The sequence below is a fragment of the Sphaeramia orbicularis genome, chromosome 16, assembly GCF_902148855.1.
Source record: "Sphaeramia orbicularis chromosome 16, fSphaOr1.1, whole genome shotgun sequence".
Lineage (NCBI taxonomy): Eukaryota > Metazoa > Chordata > Actinopteri > Kurtiformes > Apogonidae > Sphaeramia > Sphaeramia orbicularis.
The window spans coordinates 15256641-15272023 of record NC_043972.1 but is presented as its reverse complement, the minus strand read 5'-3'; the positions used below and the strand labels follow the sequence as shown (position 1 = coordinate 15272023).

Below are 15383 nucleotides of genomic sequence, written 5' to 3'. Positions count from 1 at the left end.
GCTCAACAGTTTTGACAGATATGTGTCACAACACGGGAAGAGCTTGTACCAGGACGACCTAGCAGCCACTGAAACTAGAGACCGACAGTTCATGTAGTGTTGTGTAACATAAGGTTGGTTTGACAGGTTTTCTTCAGAACTTGGGCTGCCTTCGAAGCGCTGCCAACATGTTGAACATCCCGACCCAGTCCTTCCCAGCTCCGAGCTCCCAGCAGCGGGTCGCTCCGTCCGGACAGTCCGGGAGAAACAAGGTAAGAGTCCACTCAAAACCAAGTACAGCTGTTAGTTTTGTGTGTACAGGAAATAACAAAATCCTCTGTGAAAACCTGATAGGTAAACGCAGCCTTGAGTGGAAGTACTACAAACCATAACAGCCGCACATGTCATGTCAAATCTTACAGAACATGATTTTATTTCTAAGTGACTGTGTCTATTTACATAAGGGTAATAGTGACATCTGCTTTATTACTGTGTACGATAGATGTTTTATATGTTACCACACAGCGTCAAGAGGACGCCTTCGAGTCCTAAAACAAGGTCTATCATAACTTGACATATCTTAGGGTGCAGAAGAAGTATTCAAATACTTAACGTAAGAAAAAGTATTATTACCACACTGTGAAAAAACTGCACTACCACCAAAATACATGCTTTCAAACCCTTATTTAGGTAAAAGTACATAACTACAAAAAATACTCTGCAAGTATGAAGCTTAAAAGTAGTAATTGTGCAGTAAAATGGTTTTTGTAGCCACTTTACATAGTGTTACATATCAGGGTCAGGAAGTTTTCAGGTATTATTCTTTTATTGTTAATAACACAGCTATATGTTTGCCAAGCAGGACTGTATTTTAATCACTCTGGTTTTGGTGAAAGAACTGCAATCTCAGAGACTGATCGTTTTATTTTGACACAGGCAATTTTTTAAATATTATAACTCTACATTTTTTAATACAGAACTTTGCATTTTGTTTTTTTTATTATCTCATCCTGTATTTATTAATGTTCACATAACATCCCGCTTGTTGTTTTAACCTACAACTTGTTAACCTGTTTGTACATAATACATAATACACATCATGCATTGCAACTCAGGTTTGTGACAAGTATTCTCCAGTGCAAGAAAGCTTTTAAAAGTTTATTTGCTTTAAAATGAGTTCAACTTAACCTGTAACTTGACTTGCATAATTTAACTCCACCAATAACTAAATGTCCTGCCTTTTAGGTGGCTCTGAAGCCGGGCCATAGTCTCATGGACTGGATCCGCTTTGCCAAAAGTGGCAAAGATCTGACCGGTCTGAGAGGGCGTCTGATTGAAGTTACCCAGGAGGAGCTGCAAAAACACAACACAAGAGACGACTGCTGGACATGTATAAGAGGTGAGACTCCTTGGTACTCTGACAGAGACTGGGTCGCACTCAAGAGAAATAAGGAACCAAAAAGAAAGCAGTAGGATTACTGAAGGATGCTTGATGTCCACTTGAGGATGCTTTATCCCTTTTGTCCTTGTCATTCTTGGATAGAGTACAATTTAGAGAGACGTGCTTAAGAAAGAGAGACTTGTTCAATGCACTGGAACATCACAGACTATTCATATTCCCTGTGTACTCCATAAAAATAGGAGAGTAGCTAATAATTAATTAAAAAGGGGCAAATCTTTAGGTTGAAGTGACATAACATTTGTTTTGCTCCTTCTGTTAGTGGGTGCTACTGGTTAGTTAAATTTATTTTTAATGTAATAAGTGCTTCTGTCTTGACTGATGATCTACCTTCATCCCTCATATCAATTAAATAAAATTTGACAGTGATTTTTACACAATTCTGCTTACAGAAAAAACAGTTATAATACCAATTTACACAAATATGTAGCAGAATAAAGTGACTCCATTATTATGTGGAAATTGTAACCATATTTCACATTTTGACATTAAGTGTGTGTGCTAATCTTTAATGTCCTTTTCAAAACTGTGGTGATTTTCTAGATCTTTTGTTCCACTGAGGTGCAGATGTGTACAAAGCATCCACATTTTAGACTTTGTTGCTTCTTTGTAACTTTTTTGCAGTAATATATCAAGTACAGCTTGGCTATTTGGTGGAGGTATTTTTTAGAAATAATTACCTGAGTGTCATAGAATGTGTCTTTGGTTGGTGTTGCTTTCATTTTTTGTCACCAGAGGGCACTGGAATTTCACACCTTTACATGAATCCAGTTTTCTCTGTGTGCTTTCAGGTATGGTTTATAACGTCACTCCTTATATGGACTATCACCCTGGGGGAGAGGAGGAGCTGATGAAGGCTGCTGGCATAGATGGCACTGACCTATTTGATCAGGTACGACTGTGTCATTTCAACATTAGTGGTCAAATACTTAGATAAGAGGTGATGACACACACATCCAGTTGCTAAAAGTGTGCAGGATCCCAAAAAAAACAGTGGATGAAAGAATGAGATAAGGTCTACGCAACCTGTGAGCTCCGAAAAAGTATTTATTCACCACAGTAGTGACGTTTTGGGCATCAGCCCTTCATCAGACTTGGGACAGGTAATGACACACAGCTGTTTATATAGAGTACTAACTGCGCCCATCTGAATGTGGTGACAGAACCACAGCATGAGTGCAATGTTTACATATTTACAAATTATATGTTTGAAGCAATGTTGAAGTACATCCAAATAGACACCAAAACTACAGTGATGGAGGAAGATAATGTACACCACATACACTGGAGTGAAGTAATCTACGGGCAGAAAAATACACAGTTTATTTAATTTATATGTATTTAAAGAAACTTGATCATTGTAGTTACATGAACTTGTATGAATTTAAAGTAACTTTGTTATTGTATTAGAATGAATTTGTTTTTAATTTAACTTGATCACTGTATTTATGAACTTGAATTCAAAGTAATTTGATAATTATAGTTGCATGAATTTGCATGAACTTAAAGTAACTTGATTATTGTATTTATATTCATTGAAAGAAACTTGATTATTGTACTTCTATGAATTATTATGTATTTAAAGACACTTACATCTATTTAAAAGTTACTAATAATATAATAATAATAATTTGCATTACCTATCACGAGATATCGCAATTAGTACTCTATATAAACAGCTGTGTGTCATGACCTGTCCCATGTCTGATGAAGGGCTGATGCCCGAAACATCACGACTGTGGTGAATAAGTATTTTTTGGGAGCTCACAGGTTGTGTGGACCTTATCTCATTTTTTCATCCAAATACTTAGATTACACATAGAAAAATGAACACTATTTCTCTCAGGGATCTCTGAAATTCTGTTAATATAAAAGCAATGATAATGATGATTATAGTAGATATTTTAGTGGCAGAGTCTCATTTTTCCACTGCCACATGTCACTAATATTCCAACAGAACTTGAAGTGGCATTGGTAAAAAGCCTCATCTCTAAAATAAAGCCTAGTGTCTTATTCATTCTTTGTATGTAGTTAAACAGGAATATAAACAAGCTTTGTGACCCTAGGTGGACTTGAACATGTTTTGTTTTACTGGCCTTTGTCAGTGCTCTATGAAATGTTCTTATGGTAACATGAATGTTTCTGGTTATAGGTCCATCGGTGGGTAAACTATGAGTCCATGCTGAAGGAGTGTTTGGTGGGCAGGATGGCCACTAAAGCCACCACAGCACTTAACGGTATGCATACTGTACAGTTTACACACTTCCACACCTCTGCTAATTTGAATCATGCTAAGTATTTTTGGTTTGGGCTGATGTGTAGATTTGTGGATTATGCTACTGTAGAATCATTAGCAATCAGTATACATTGTATCTAAAAAAAAAAACTGGACACTGGGTTTTTTCTTTAAATGTCAACATTTCAGGAAAGCAGTAAAGTCACTTAGAGGCAGTAAACTTAAGCCTAACCTTTATGTGAATTTTCTTCTTCTGTATGATTTATCTTTGTTTTTTATCAGCCATCCTCCCTCCCCCTGCTCCCACTGGCCTTGCCCCAGCTACCTCAGTGGCTCCTCCACCAGACAAAGACAGCCGGCCACGGTACTAAAAAAGCATATCTACCAACAAACGTGATGCACTTTTTAATGCTGGTTCAGAACATAATGAATGACCATGTTATGCACTGTCTTTTTTTGTCCTTGGAACAGGTACGACTGGTTCCAAACTGATGTGACTGTTCATCTTGTTGTTTACGCGAAAAGGAAGGTAAATGTATACACATGAAGTTGTCCGATATTAGATTATTGCAGGTACAGATCATTAGAAAAGGCTGACAAATTTAATACAAACGTTCTTATTCTTCCTGTAGATTCCCAACTCAGGCTGTACCATTGTTGACCTGGAGGCAGGTGTTTTACGACTTGAAGTGCTTCTGCAGAAAATGTCTTATATGATACATTTACGTAAGTAAAAAAAAAAAATAGAGTTTTAATTGTGATGAATCTATGTGAGAGAAAGCAGTTATGAATCATAATAAGTGCCAGGATTTATATGATTTGTGTGCAAAATTTATGTTTGTGACATGCTTTACCTCACTCTGTAAATATCCCAAATGTGGTTTATAGTTAATTTATTTCACTTTTTACTTTTTACTGTTTGTTAATATCCCCTCAACCAAAAAGAGCAGGACGAGCAAATTAAAAAAAAAAGGCTCTAATGAGATTTTTTGCCACCACCATATGAGAGGATATTCAGTTGGTTGCAGCTTAAACTCATTCATCTATAATAGAGAACTGCTGTATTCATAAAGCTGTCATAGGTAAATAGTTACAATTAAAGGCCAAGTACAATAAAATAAAACAAGTGATGTCAGGCACAACAAACCTTGCTCTTTGCATGTATTTCACCCATTATAAGTAAATGGGAAGATATTTAAAAAATCACAAAAAAATGTGAGCTTTCCCAAAATGTAATGACATCTATTCTGGGTCACTGACAATCTAGAAACCCAATTTGGTATGAATTCAACTAATAGTTTTGCTGCTAAAGTGTTAACAAACAAACAAACAAACAAACAAATTGAACTAAAAACAATACCCCTTGCCTCCCCTTTGGGGGGCAGGGTAATAAAATAAGATGAAACTGTGCTGTTACACGTGGAAATTAAAGCACAAATGATCATAATAGCCATACTCACACACTAGACACATGAGTTCAGTCCTTAAATCCGCCTTTTTGTACTCTTCCAGGTCTTGCTGAAGAAGTTGAGGGAAATGTTTCAGGTAAGCCAAACCATGAGAATGCATTTGAAAAAATCAGTCAAATTTAAGTTTTTGTGAGTTCATTGTCTTGCTTTTCTGCACTTTTCATTCTCTCAACAGTCCACACAGCATTTGCAGTAGGGAAGATCCAAGTCACGATACGCAAACAGGCGAAAGGAAAATGGGCGAGTCTCGGACAACCGCTGGAATTCCACAATACTTTTCTACGCAAGAAAGACAGAGGTGAGATCAGGGCTTTCCTTAAATGCACTGAACTTATATAGCACATTTTCTACACCTCAATGGTGCTTCACAATTCCTCACATTCACCCATGCATACACCAGTGGGCGGTTGCTGCCATGCAAGGCAATTTAGGGTTCAGTGTGTTGCCCAAGGACACTTCGACATGTGGACAGTCAGAGCTAGGATTTGAACTGCCGAACCTTTGGTCGTTGGACGACCCGCTCTACCAACTGAACCACAGTTGCCTTAAAGATAAGGAATTGGAGAAAACAGAGCCAGCATTACTATAGAGAGCCAAAATCCATACCCTATCCCTGCCCCTTTGGACAGCATCACAGGAAAAAAAATTGCAAGCATTTTTTTAATCCATTTGAATGATGCATCATTTAGACATACAGTTGTGCTCATAAGTTTACATACCCTGACAGAATGTGCATGGGACAGTCTTGGATATTCCAACATGAGAATGAGCTAAAATACAAGGCCAAGTCGACCTGTCATTGGCTACAGCAGAAAAAAGTGAAGGTGAAGGAGTGTCCATCTCAGTCTGCTGACCTCAGTATCATTGAGCCACTCTGGGGAGGTCTGAAACGTGCAGTTCATGTAAGAAAACCCAAAATCTTAAAGGAACTGAAGGTGTTTGCCAACAACAATGGGCAGCTTTACCATCTGAGAAAAAAAAAGAACTTCATTCACAACTACCACAAAAAAAGTTCAAGCTGTCATTGATGTTAAAAGAGCCAATATAGAGGATTAAGAACTAGGGTATGTAAACTTTGGATCAGGGTCATTTGGATAGTTTCTGTTGTCAGTATGGTTTAAGAAGCGCAAACACATTTGTTTGATTATAAATGGCTTCATCCAACCACTAGCCACGAGTGAAAGAAAAGTTTTGTTTTATCATTTATTATATGTTATCATCTTATTCTCTGAAAAATGGCTAAAGAATCACAAATTCTGCTAGGGTATGTAAACTTATGAGCACAACTGTAGGACGTTTTTCGGTTTAAAAGATAATTATACAAGTCAAGAAAGTCACTCAAAAACATGTAAATACAGAACATACTGGAAAGTCACATAAGTTATATTATCATAATGTCTGATCAGTGCAGTTGAATATGTCTCTGCAGCTTCAGCATGACCAGACTTATTGTAATTTTTGACTGTATTAGTACTTTTTACCTGTTTCTGGATGAATGAGATGAAACATGTTGAGGGAATGGCCTTTTACAGTCACTGTTGTGTACCATGTGAAACAGGGATTCAGTCCACTTTGCTGTTCCACACACAACTAAATGTTATTTAGTTAACATTGCCTCACATTGTAACTTTCTTGACCTGTAAAGTCTGGTATTATGTAATATGTGTTACGAATAGACAAGCATCATATGCGTAAATGGTGGCACAATTCGGACGGGTTCAAAACAATTAAACTATTGTTCGTATTTTTTTTCAAAATTACTTTCCGTGGGGCACAGTAGATAAGGCAGGACTTCACCTTTCTATATTCACTAGTTAATCTCACATTCCCACACCTTCATCACATTCATAATGATAGGTTTTCTCCCCTACCAAATCATTGAAAATGTGTCTTCTCATGCATATCAGCCCAAACAGTCAGTAGAAAGCTATTGATATTTAGCACCACAACACTCACCTTCCTTTTAAGCGGCACCTTTCCTCTCCTTTTTCTTCTTCATTGATACACTCCACAGTAACGGGCAGCAAACAGACAATTAAAAAATGTGCATGAGAAAATTATTCACATGAATCAAATTTATTTTATTACAGTCCAAAATTAATATAATGGGGTTCTCGTCTTGGGCTTAAATGAGTAGTCTTTTTTTTTTTGTTTTTTTTTTTGGCACTTATTGGAAAATGCAGAACAAATCACCCCACAGTGAAAATCTGTGAATTCTTTTCCTCAGCCATGATTAGAATGTTAATCACATGTATCATAAATTTTTTAATTAATTCTTTTTTTTATTATTTATGCTTCCATTGAAATAAAAGATATATTCTTAAAGGAGTCCGATTCAACATTAAATAGCCGTGGTCTATTAGACATCAGTAACCAGTGTCCCCATCTGGGTCATTTGCAGACAGTACATTAAGCAAATTTATTCTTGTTGCCTCTGTTTTAAATGATTTTTCTCTTTTCTAGAGGGAAAGTGCGGGTACTGTATGGCACCAAATGGCTTTAGAAAAAGCATTTTTTACACAAATGCCTTATGATATTTAATTATTTGTGATATTTTAAACCTGCATCTTCTTTTCTGTTTCATAGCTGTCTACTATCGGGATTGTGAGTTAGTATCTAAGACTGAAGTAAACCACAACACACATCTGTTCAGACTGAAACTTCCCCGTGGAACCGTCATGCATGTGCCTGTGGGAAAACACGTCTACCTCAAAGCCCTCATTCAAGGTAAGAAATGCACACTTTCTACACTTACACTATGCTATAGACTATAAAAATAATTACCCATTTATGTTTCTCAAACAAGAAAAGAGTACAATGATCGGTGTAGAATCTTAAACCTGTTTGATTTATTCAAATTGGCTGAAGCGACATGTGTCATTATAGCGAATTAAAAAGTGTCCTACATCCCCAGCCTGTGTAGATGGCATCATGTCAGTAAGTGCAATTCCATTTTGCATTAACAAGCAACATAACAATGCGATGGGCATAAAATTATACACTGTTGTTTATATTGTTCTTAACACCCTAACAGAGCTGCCAGAATCTCTTACTGACAAGCCAGTAAAACAAAGGAAGATCACATTATATGTGCTTTTTGTGGCAACGTAAGAGGAGACATAAAACACTAAAAATATACCAGTATGGTAATGTGTGACTGATTTAAAGCTGATGAAAGAAATGAGCTGAAAAACATGAAAGAAACAAAATCAAAACATAGCTGGAATAATTTGATGGCAAACCTGCAAATTTTGTTGCTTTAGTCTCACATTTGGCCTCATCTTGACAACGCTGAGGATGGTGCTGCTTCATTCCTGCCTCATTCCTGCTTCTTCTTCTTGTTAGTATAAGATAAAATAAGATGACATAAGATAAGATTGTTTGTCACAGCAGCTGAAAAGTACAGAGGGGAGCGCTGAAAATGGATAAAACTTGGGACAAATGGATCAAGTTTGTATCCTCTAGCCACCCAGAATTTGTATCACTCCTCTAAAAATGTCCTTTTTTTCTAATCTCCCTGTATTTATTCTTCGTTTTATGTTTTTCTGCATAAACGTGTGTAATGTTTAAAGAACCCAGAGGTACTGTAACGCTATGATGGTTTCTAAGTGAGAAATACCAAAACTGTAAGCACCCAGTTCATATGTTTGTGTGTTTTTTTTGTTTTGTTTTACATGTATGTATGTATAAAATAAGAAATACAAAAAGGGCTCTAATAGATAATATTTGTATGGATGGTAATGTTGGAGATATTTTGTCACTTTTTTCAATAAAAACCAAATTAAAAAAAAAAAAAAGGATAAAACAGCAAAGAACAAAAATAAGACTACATATACTATATACATAGAACTGTGAACACATTAAAACAAAATGAAAACAAAAACAGTGAAGTCTGGCACAAATGAGGATATCTTTCAAAAACTGTGTTTATTAGTTGTCAAACCAGCTTCGAAGTGAATTGGGGTCACTTCATCCTCAGTCATTCACTATAGTAGTCTCATTTCTTCTCTTTTGCTCAGTGGGAGTGTGACACCTAGTGGTTGAATGAGCCTTATTACCTGTATTTTTTTTTTTTATTGAAACATGAAATAGGTATTTTTTTCATTTCAGCCATGCAACAGATAAATAAATAAATAAAACAACCTAAAGGTGGCCTAACACTTTTGCGCAGTACTGCATATGAAGAGATATTATACCCCACCATTCTCGTATCTACATCTTAGAGGGGAGGGAATATTAAAACAGTGTGAACATGGCCTTAATGACCTTCTTTTAAGTATTAAGAGTTTTCGGTGCCTGAACACATCAGCACATCTACATTTCAGACAAGGACAGAACCCAGTCTCTTGGTTATTTTCTAGTTATTTAATGAGAAGAACTGTTATTTCATTACTGGTTTTGTTTCTTTTCTGCTTATCTAGATGCTGAGGTAGTGAGACCGTACACTCCTGTAGATCAGACTCTGTCAGCATCTTCCCAGCGCTCTGCACAGGACTCAGACCTCTACCTCATGATCAAAGTCTACCCCGACGGAATGTTCACCCCACATCTTAACAGCCTCAGCACTGGTAAGTGAAAGACATGTGTATCTGTTATGGGGGGAAAAAAATAAATCAGTAAGTGCCTACTGCCTAGACAGCCACCAGAGTGCCTTCTGGGTGAAAGAAAATGTGTGGATTCAGATAAATTCATTTGTATGTACTTTGACAGATGTGAGAACAGCCAATCATAACTGGGGGGGTTGAATAAAGTGGGCGGGAGTAATACATAACAGTGGGGGGGGGGTAATTCTAAGAGCAGAGGGAGGGACTTCTCTGTAAGTACAGCTACAAATGCATTTGTTTCTCTCTCTCTCTCTCTCTTCACAACTAACTTATGAGAAACAAAAAATTTAAGCTTGACAAAAAATACTGATTATACTGATTTATATCGTGATACATATCGATATCGTCTGATTTGAAAAAAATTTTTATGATACGATTTTTTTTCCATATCGCCTAGCCCTACAGGCAACCATCAACCACCATCTGCAAATGTTTGAATTCTCCCTTTTTTCAGAGTATTTTAGTCCTATTTGCTGTTTTAAGTTTGTCTCCTCTTTGGATGCTGTTACTGTGGTGTTAATGATGCTTTATTCACATATGTTATTCCTCACCAGGTGACTGTGTATCTGTAAGTGGTCCAGAGGGCACCTTCAGTCTCCGCCCCCTCCGTGATGTCACAGATCTCTACCTGTTAGCAGCAGGTACAGGGTTTACACCGATGGCGAGAGTTATCCAGGTGGCCCTACAGGACATAGAGACGGTCAGGTGAGAACTTTAAAGTTCACCAAACATTTGACAAACATCAGTGGTATAAGAAGTCAAATCCTACTTAAAAGTGTAAATGCAAAGTATGTGCCGTACTTTCCAAACTATAAGCCGCACCTGACTATAAGCCGCACTCACCCCATCTCCAACATCTCACCATCGCTTCATTGATGCCAAGCTTACATGCAGCAGCTCTATTTCCTTCTTCGTCAGCCAGATCGATCGTGAGCCCAGAAAACATAAATTAGCCGCATCATTTTAGAGCCACAGGTTCACAGTGTGTGGAAAAAAGTAGTGGCTTATAGACCAGAAATTACAGTAAGTATTCTGGCTTGTATTCATAGATCTGTTCATACTTGGCTAATTCTCTCCACTCAGTGAATGAGGGAGAGCAGCAGTGGTCAAGTGAGCAGTAAATGGAAAGAGCGAGCACTGAAATAGGAAAATATAAACCTAGCTCTTTGATTGTTTTTGCAGTGATTTTGCTAAAGCACATGTAAACTCAGCCACATGACTTCAAAACTCTGTGGGTGTATTCTAGAAGGAAACACAACTGAATCAGATGGTCCTATTTTCTCTGACAGGCAGACATTGTTTTCTCTCGGACAGAACTACAGTCCCTCTAAGAGTAAAATTTACTCAAATTGAAGAAACACTTACTCTGCTCATGTAACATTTGGTCCCTCTCTTAAAAGAGTAAAAGTTAGTCTTTGGGTAGAGCTCTCCAAACTCAATATAGAGCAAAATTTACTCTTTTTTAGGAAAATACTTTGACTCTGGAAAAAAATGTTCAGTAATTTTTCCTGAGAAGTGAGAAGAGTAACTTAATTTTGATACTTTTCCACCTGCAAACACCAGATGATGCTTGCAGGATCAGAGCTTCATCTGCCCAGCACACATAAACAGAACATAGAACAATGTCACTTGGCAAAATCATCTTAAAAGTGTTGCACATGTCCATAACTTTTAATGATAAACTTGTCTGCATCTCCAGCTAAACATGAACCAACCAGATTTTGTTCAGCATCATGCCTTTATGTCAACAGCAAGGTTCACACAATATTCTGCAGCTGAAGGTGAACGAACCAAACAGTTTTAGTGCCGACAGACTCTTAAGATTAAATCAGTAGAAACAGTCTGAAATAAACCTAGCAGACTAGCCCAGGGTTCCTATGCAAGTATGGAAAGTACGGAAAAGTATGGAATTTGATTTTATAAATTTCCAGGTCTGGAAAAGTATGGAAAATGGAAACAAATGCATGGAAAAATCTTCATGTTTCCAAGACTGTTACCACTGTTCTATTTTCTAAAACATAAAATTATGAATATCCAAAAAAAAAGAAATGGATCGATCTGTTTTTTTAAGGTGTTTGCTGACGCAGCTAAAATGTTTGTGTGACAGCACATACAATACGCGTCCCAGAAAACATCTGGGCAGATTGACAAGTTGAATGCCCAGCCTTTTGCTCTTATCCTCCTCTAACTCATTTTAAGGCCCGCCCAGGTGTTGTCAAGTTTCACTGCTGCTTCGACGGACAGGTGACGTCCACACACTGTTCATTAGTGAGCCTTGTATGATCGTTGGCAGAACTCATAAAGGGTAGCTGTAAATTCTCTGACGAATGGCTCATAAATCCCAAATATAAAGACTGGTTGGAATGTTTTTTACCAAGACATCTGGAAATTAGAGTCTGGAAAAAGTATGGAATTTTGAAATTTCAAATGTGTAGGAACCCTGATAGCCAAAGTAGTGTTAACAACCCACAAGGCAGAATAGCAAAGCTTAGACACCATGAGTGAAAGATTCTAGGCTGAAAATTACCCTCCCATTTTAACAAAGATTCATAAACATTTGTCAAATGAGTATTAATCCACTTGAATACTAGAATGTCTATGTTGTATCTAGTCTTTACAAGGACACGAGATGAATGTGAGCTATTTTCACATGATTAACAATGGAGCTTCTGATGACTCATACACATCCAAAGTCTGATGTAAAAAAACAAAAAAAGATGAGAAATTACCAGTGTCATCTTTAACGATGTGTTAAATCTGTTGTGTGAATTCTAAATCATAAAATTAAAGCTATCAGACTGTGTAAACTTCATAAAAGTACATAAAAATGAAAAAAAAAAAAAAATCAGCTGTTTCAAGTTTGTGCTGATGGACTTGGGTTAATGATTTAATTGCTTTCCATTACTGCTCAGCACAGTCCTCATATTTTTTGTATCAAGTCCTTCCTAAAGTTAAAACAGCAAAGAATATCAGTAAAACCAAATTAGAACCTGTATTTCTTGTTTTGGTCATCGTTTTTAATAAAAACACCTGCCTCTTGTTTCTTCTTCCAGTGCAGCACAGTTTGTTCCATGTCTGTTTGTATCATTGCTAATACTTGAAAGCCAAGGATGTGTCTAAATGCACAATATGTTTGTGTATTCTCAGAAAAACCAAGCTGCTTTTTTTTAACCGCCGTGAGGAGGACATTCTGTGGCGCTGTGAACTGGATGAACTGGCTGCTCATGATGAAAGGTACTGTAGCCCTGTTATTTGTCCCCATCACAATTTGGATTTGCATCCAGTGTTTCCAGTTTTAGACACAATACAGGAAACAAGGTTGTGGAGAAGAAAGCAAAAGAAAAGCACAGAAGATCTGAGAGAACAGGAAGGAAACATGATATGAGAACATCCACTTATTCTTCTCCTTTGGTAGACTGCTTTTGTTGAAATAAATCAGATTTTGTTGAAGGAGATAAAATTTATTTTATCATGGCAGTAAGGAATGAAGTGGAAACTATTATGTATACTACACTGTATAGAGAAGGCCATTTTATTTTACTCTCCAAACTTTCCTTGTACAAAAGTTTTTCATTAGTGTCAATCAATCAAAGTTTATTTATATAGCACTTTACAACAACACAAAGAAGACTAAAGTGCTTTACATCTAAAAACATGATCCAGTTATGAGATAACAGTTAAATCAAATACTATAAAAGTGCACAAAACAATAAGACACAACAATGTCAATGTTTTTTAACTTGCATAGAAGGTTTAGAATTAACAAAAGAATAAATTTCACTTGGAATGAATTTGATAATGAATACAGAACAAGTAGTAACCTGTGCACAGTAGAACGACCGCTGAAATGGTTTGTGGAGTTTGTTGATGTGTTGATGCCACAGTTGTTGCTGCTTCTGTATGTAGCCTACAGCTAGAAGCTAAAACATTACCACAAATAACCTGAATGAAAGATAGCTAAACAGACACATAATCAATATGATATACCTTTAATGAGTCCAACTACAAGGTAAGCTATGTAATCGCAAAAGTAATTTGAGGGAAAAAAATTACTTTCTTATCACAAAATTATGTTTTCCCACACAAATTTAGATGTGTCTGCCTCATGGCACTACAACGTGCCATAAGGACTAAACTGAGCATGTGCAAAGTGAATCAGGTGGGTCCTAACTTGTTTCTGATTGGAGTAATTGCAAGTGTTACAACTGACCCATGTTACAACTGTCCCCGTTCTCCCCTATGTATGAATGTATAATATTGAATATATGAAATATACAGTATTCAGCCATGAAAAATGTCTTTGCTGTAGTGTGAGCTGAGTGTCTCGTTCTAGTCTTAAAAGAGTTAACAGAGGATGGATTTGATATGTATTTCAACCCTAGACTGTGTTTACAGTTGTTCCTAAAATGCACTTTTAATGGTCTGAATATAAGTGAAGAGCCAACACACAACATGGTTCACACGTTGGTTTCCAGCTGACCCTTTTAATCCCTTTTATAATTGGTCTCAGCTCCTTAAATTACCTTCAAACACATGGACTGAGTAGTAACATTTCAAAAAAAAAAAAACAAAAACGAAAAGAATCCAAAATACATTGATGATAGTAATAATTGATTTTGTCTCATAACACAGCTAAGGACTGAACAAACAAACAGACAAGATTTAATGAAAAGTACAGAGGTTTAACATGAAAAGATGTGGAAGAAAAGTATAAATAATGAACACAAAGGGAATAGTTATTAAATATGTGTCTGTAACATACATGTTGCTACAAACGTATACACTTAACAACACTAGATGTTTCTTTATTGGAAAACATTTTCCCTTGACCTATGTTCCTAAAGAAACACTGTAACAATCTGAAAAAGATTATAGGCTTTTCTCTGCATCTTTTTTTCTGCCTCTTCCAGTGTAGAAATAAGGATTTGCTTTGGGGATTGTCGCTGAAGGTTTTGAAAGCATTTTGGATGCAAATTCAAGAGGCTCAAGTTGTTCCACTGCATTGGGACCCAGTTACAGAAAGTGCATGTTCAAATCCATGAGAGGAATAAAAATATCAGAAGATGATAAAATGGATGACATTCATGGCATTTTTAAAAATCTTTCTTATTGTTTCTTGTTACATTAAGAAGATATGTTGTCAAATACAACTCAGAAAAGCACTATATAAATCTAATACATCATTTATTATTATTATTATTATTATTATTATTATTATTATTATTATTAGGCTGTTTAACCTGTTTTGCTGTGTCTTGTGATTGAGCTTTCAAATATGTATTGTTAAATCTACTATTAACACAGTTACAGGGACAGAAAAGTAGAGAAGACCAAACTCTAAACAGTATCAGAAGTTGTAGCATGTAATGATTTCTCTAGCTTTTATTGACATTGAAGCCATTTGAAGCCGTTCATTTAAAAACAAGGTTAATTTAACATTAGAAAGTCTGTGAATGTCAGAGTTATACCAAGGACACGGCTACACAGATCTGACAGTGTGGGACTATTTATATGCAGCTCAAGTCATCCATGCAAAGCAGTAAGTGTGTGTGTGCGTGTGTGCGTGTGTGCGTGTGCGTGTGTGTGTGTGTGTGTGTGTGTGTGTGTGTGTGTGTGTGTGTGTGTGTTGTGTTTTA

At 36.6% G+C, this 15383-nt stretch overlaps 1 protein-coding gene across 1 annotated transcript in view; it reads left to right on the top strand.

Moving 5' to 3' along the window:
* The window catches only part of cyb5r4 (cytochrome b5 reductase 4), a 28706-nt gene that overhangs the window by 5081 nt on the left and 8242 nt on the right, over window positions 1-15383 (top strand). The window contains exons 2-14 of the mRNA XM_030158329.1: window positions 127-251; window positions 1225-1378; window positions 2230-2330; window positions 3591-3675; window positions 3957-4038; window positions 4146-4203; window positions 4307-4400; window positions 5187-5219; window positions 5319-5441; window positions 7730-7870; window positions 9565-9711; window positions 10302-10452; window positions 12895-12981. Coding sequence (XP_030014189.1) covers window positions 127-251; window positions 1225-1378; window positions 2230-2330; window positions 3591-3675; window positions 3957-4038; window positions 4146-4203; window positions 4307-4400; window positions 5187-5219; window positions 5319-5441; window positions 7730-7870; window positions 9565-9711; window positions 10302-10452; window positions 12895-12981 — 1381 coding nt within the window. The remainder of the gene's footprint in view (window positions 1-126; window positions 252-1224; window positions 1379-2229; window positions 2331-3590; window positions 3676-3956; window positions 4039-4145; window positions 4204-4306; window positions 4401-5186; window positions 5220-5318; window positions 5442-7729; window positions 7871-9564; window positions 9712-10301; window positions 10453-12894; window positions 12982-15383) is intronic.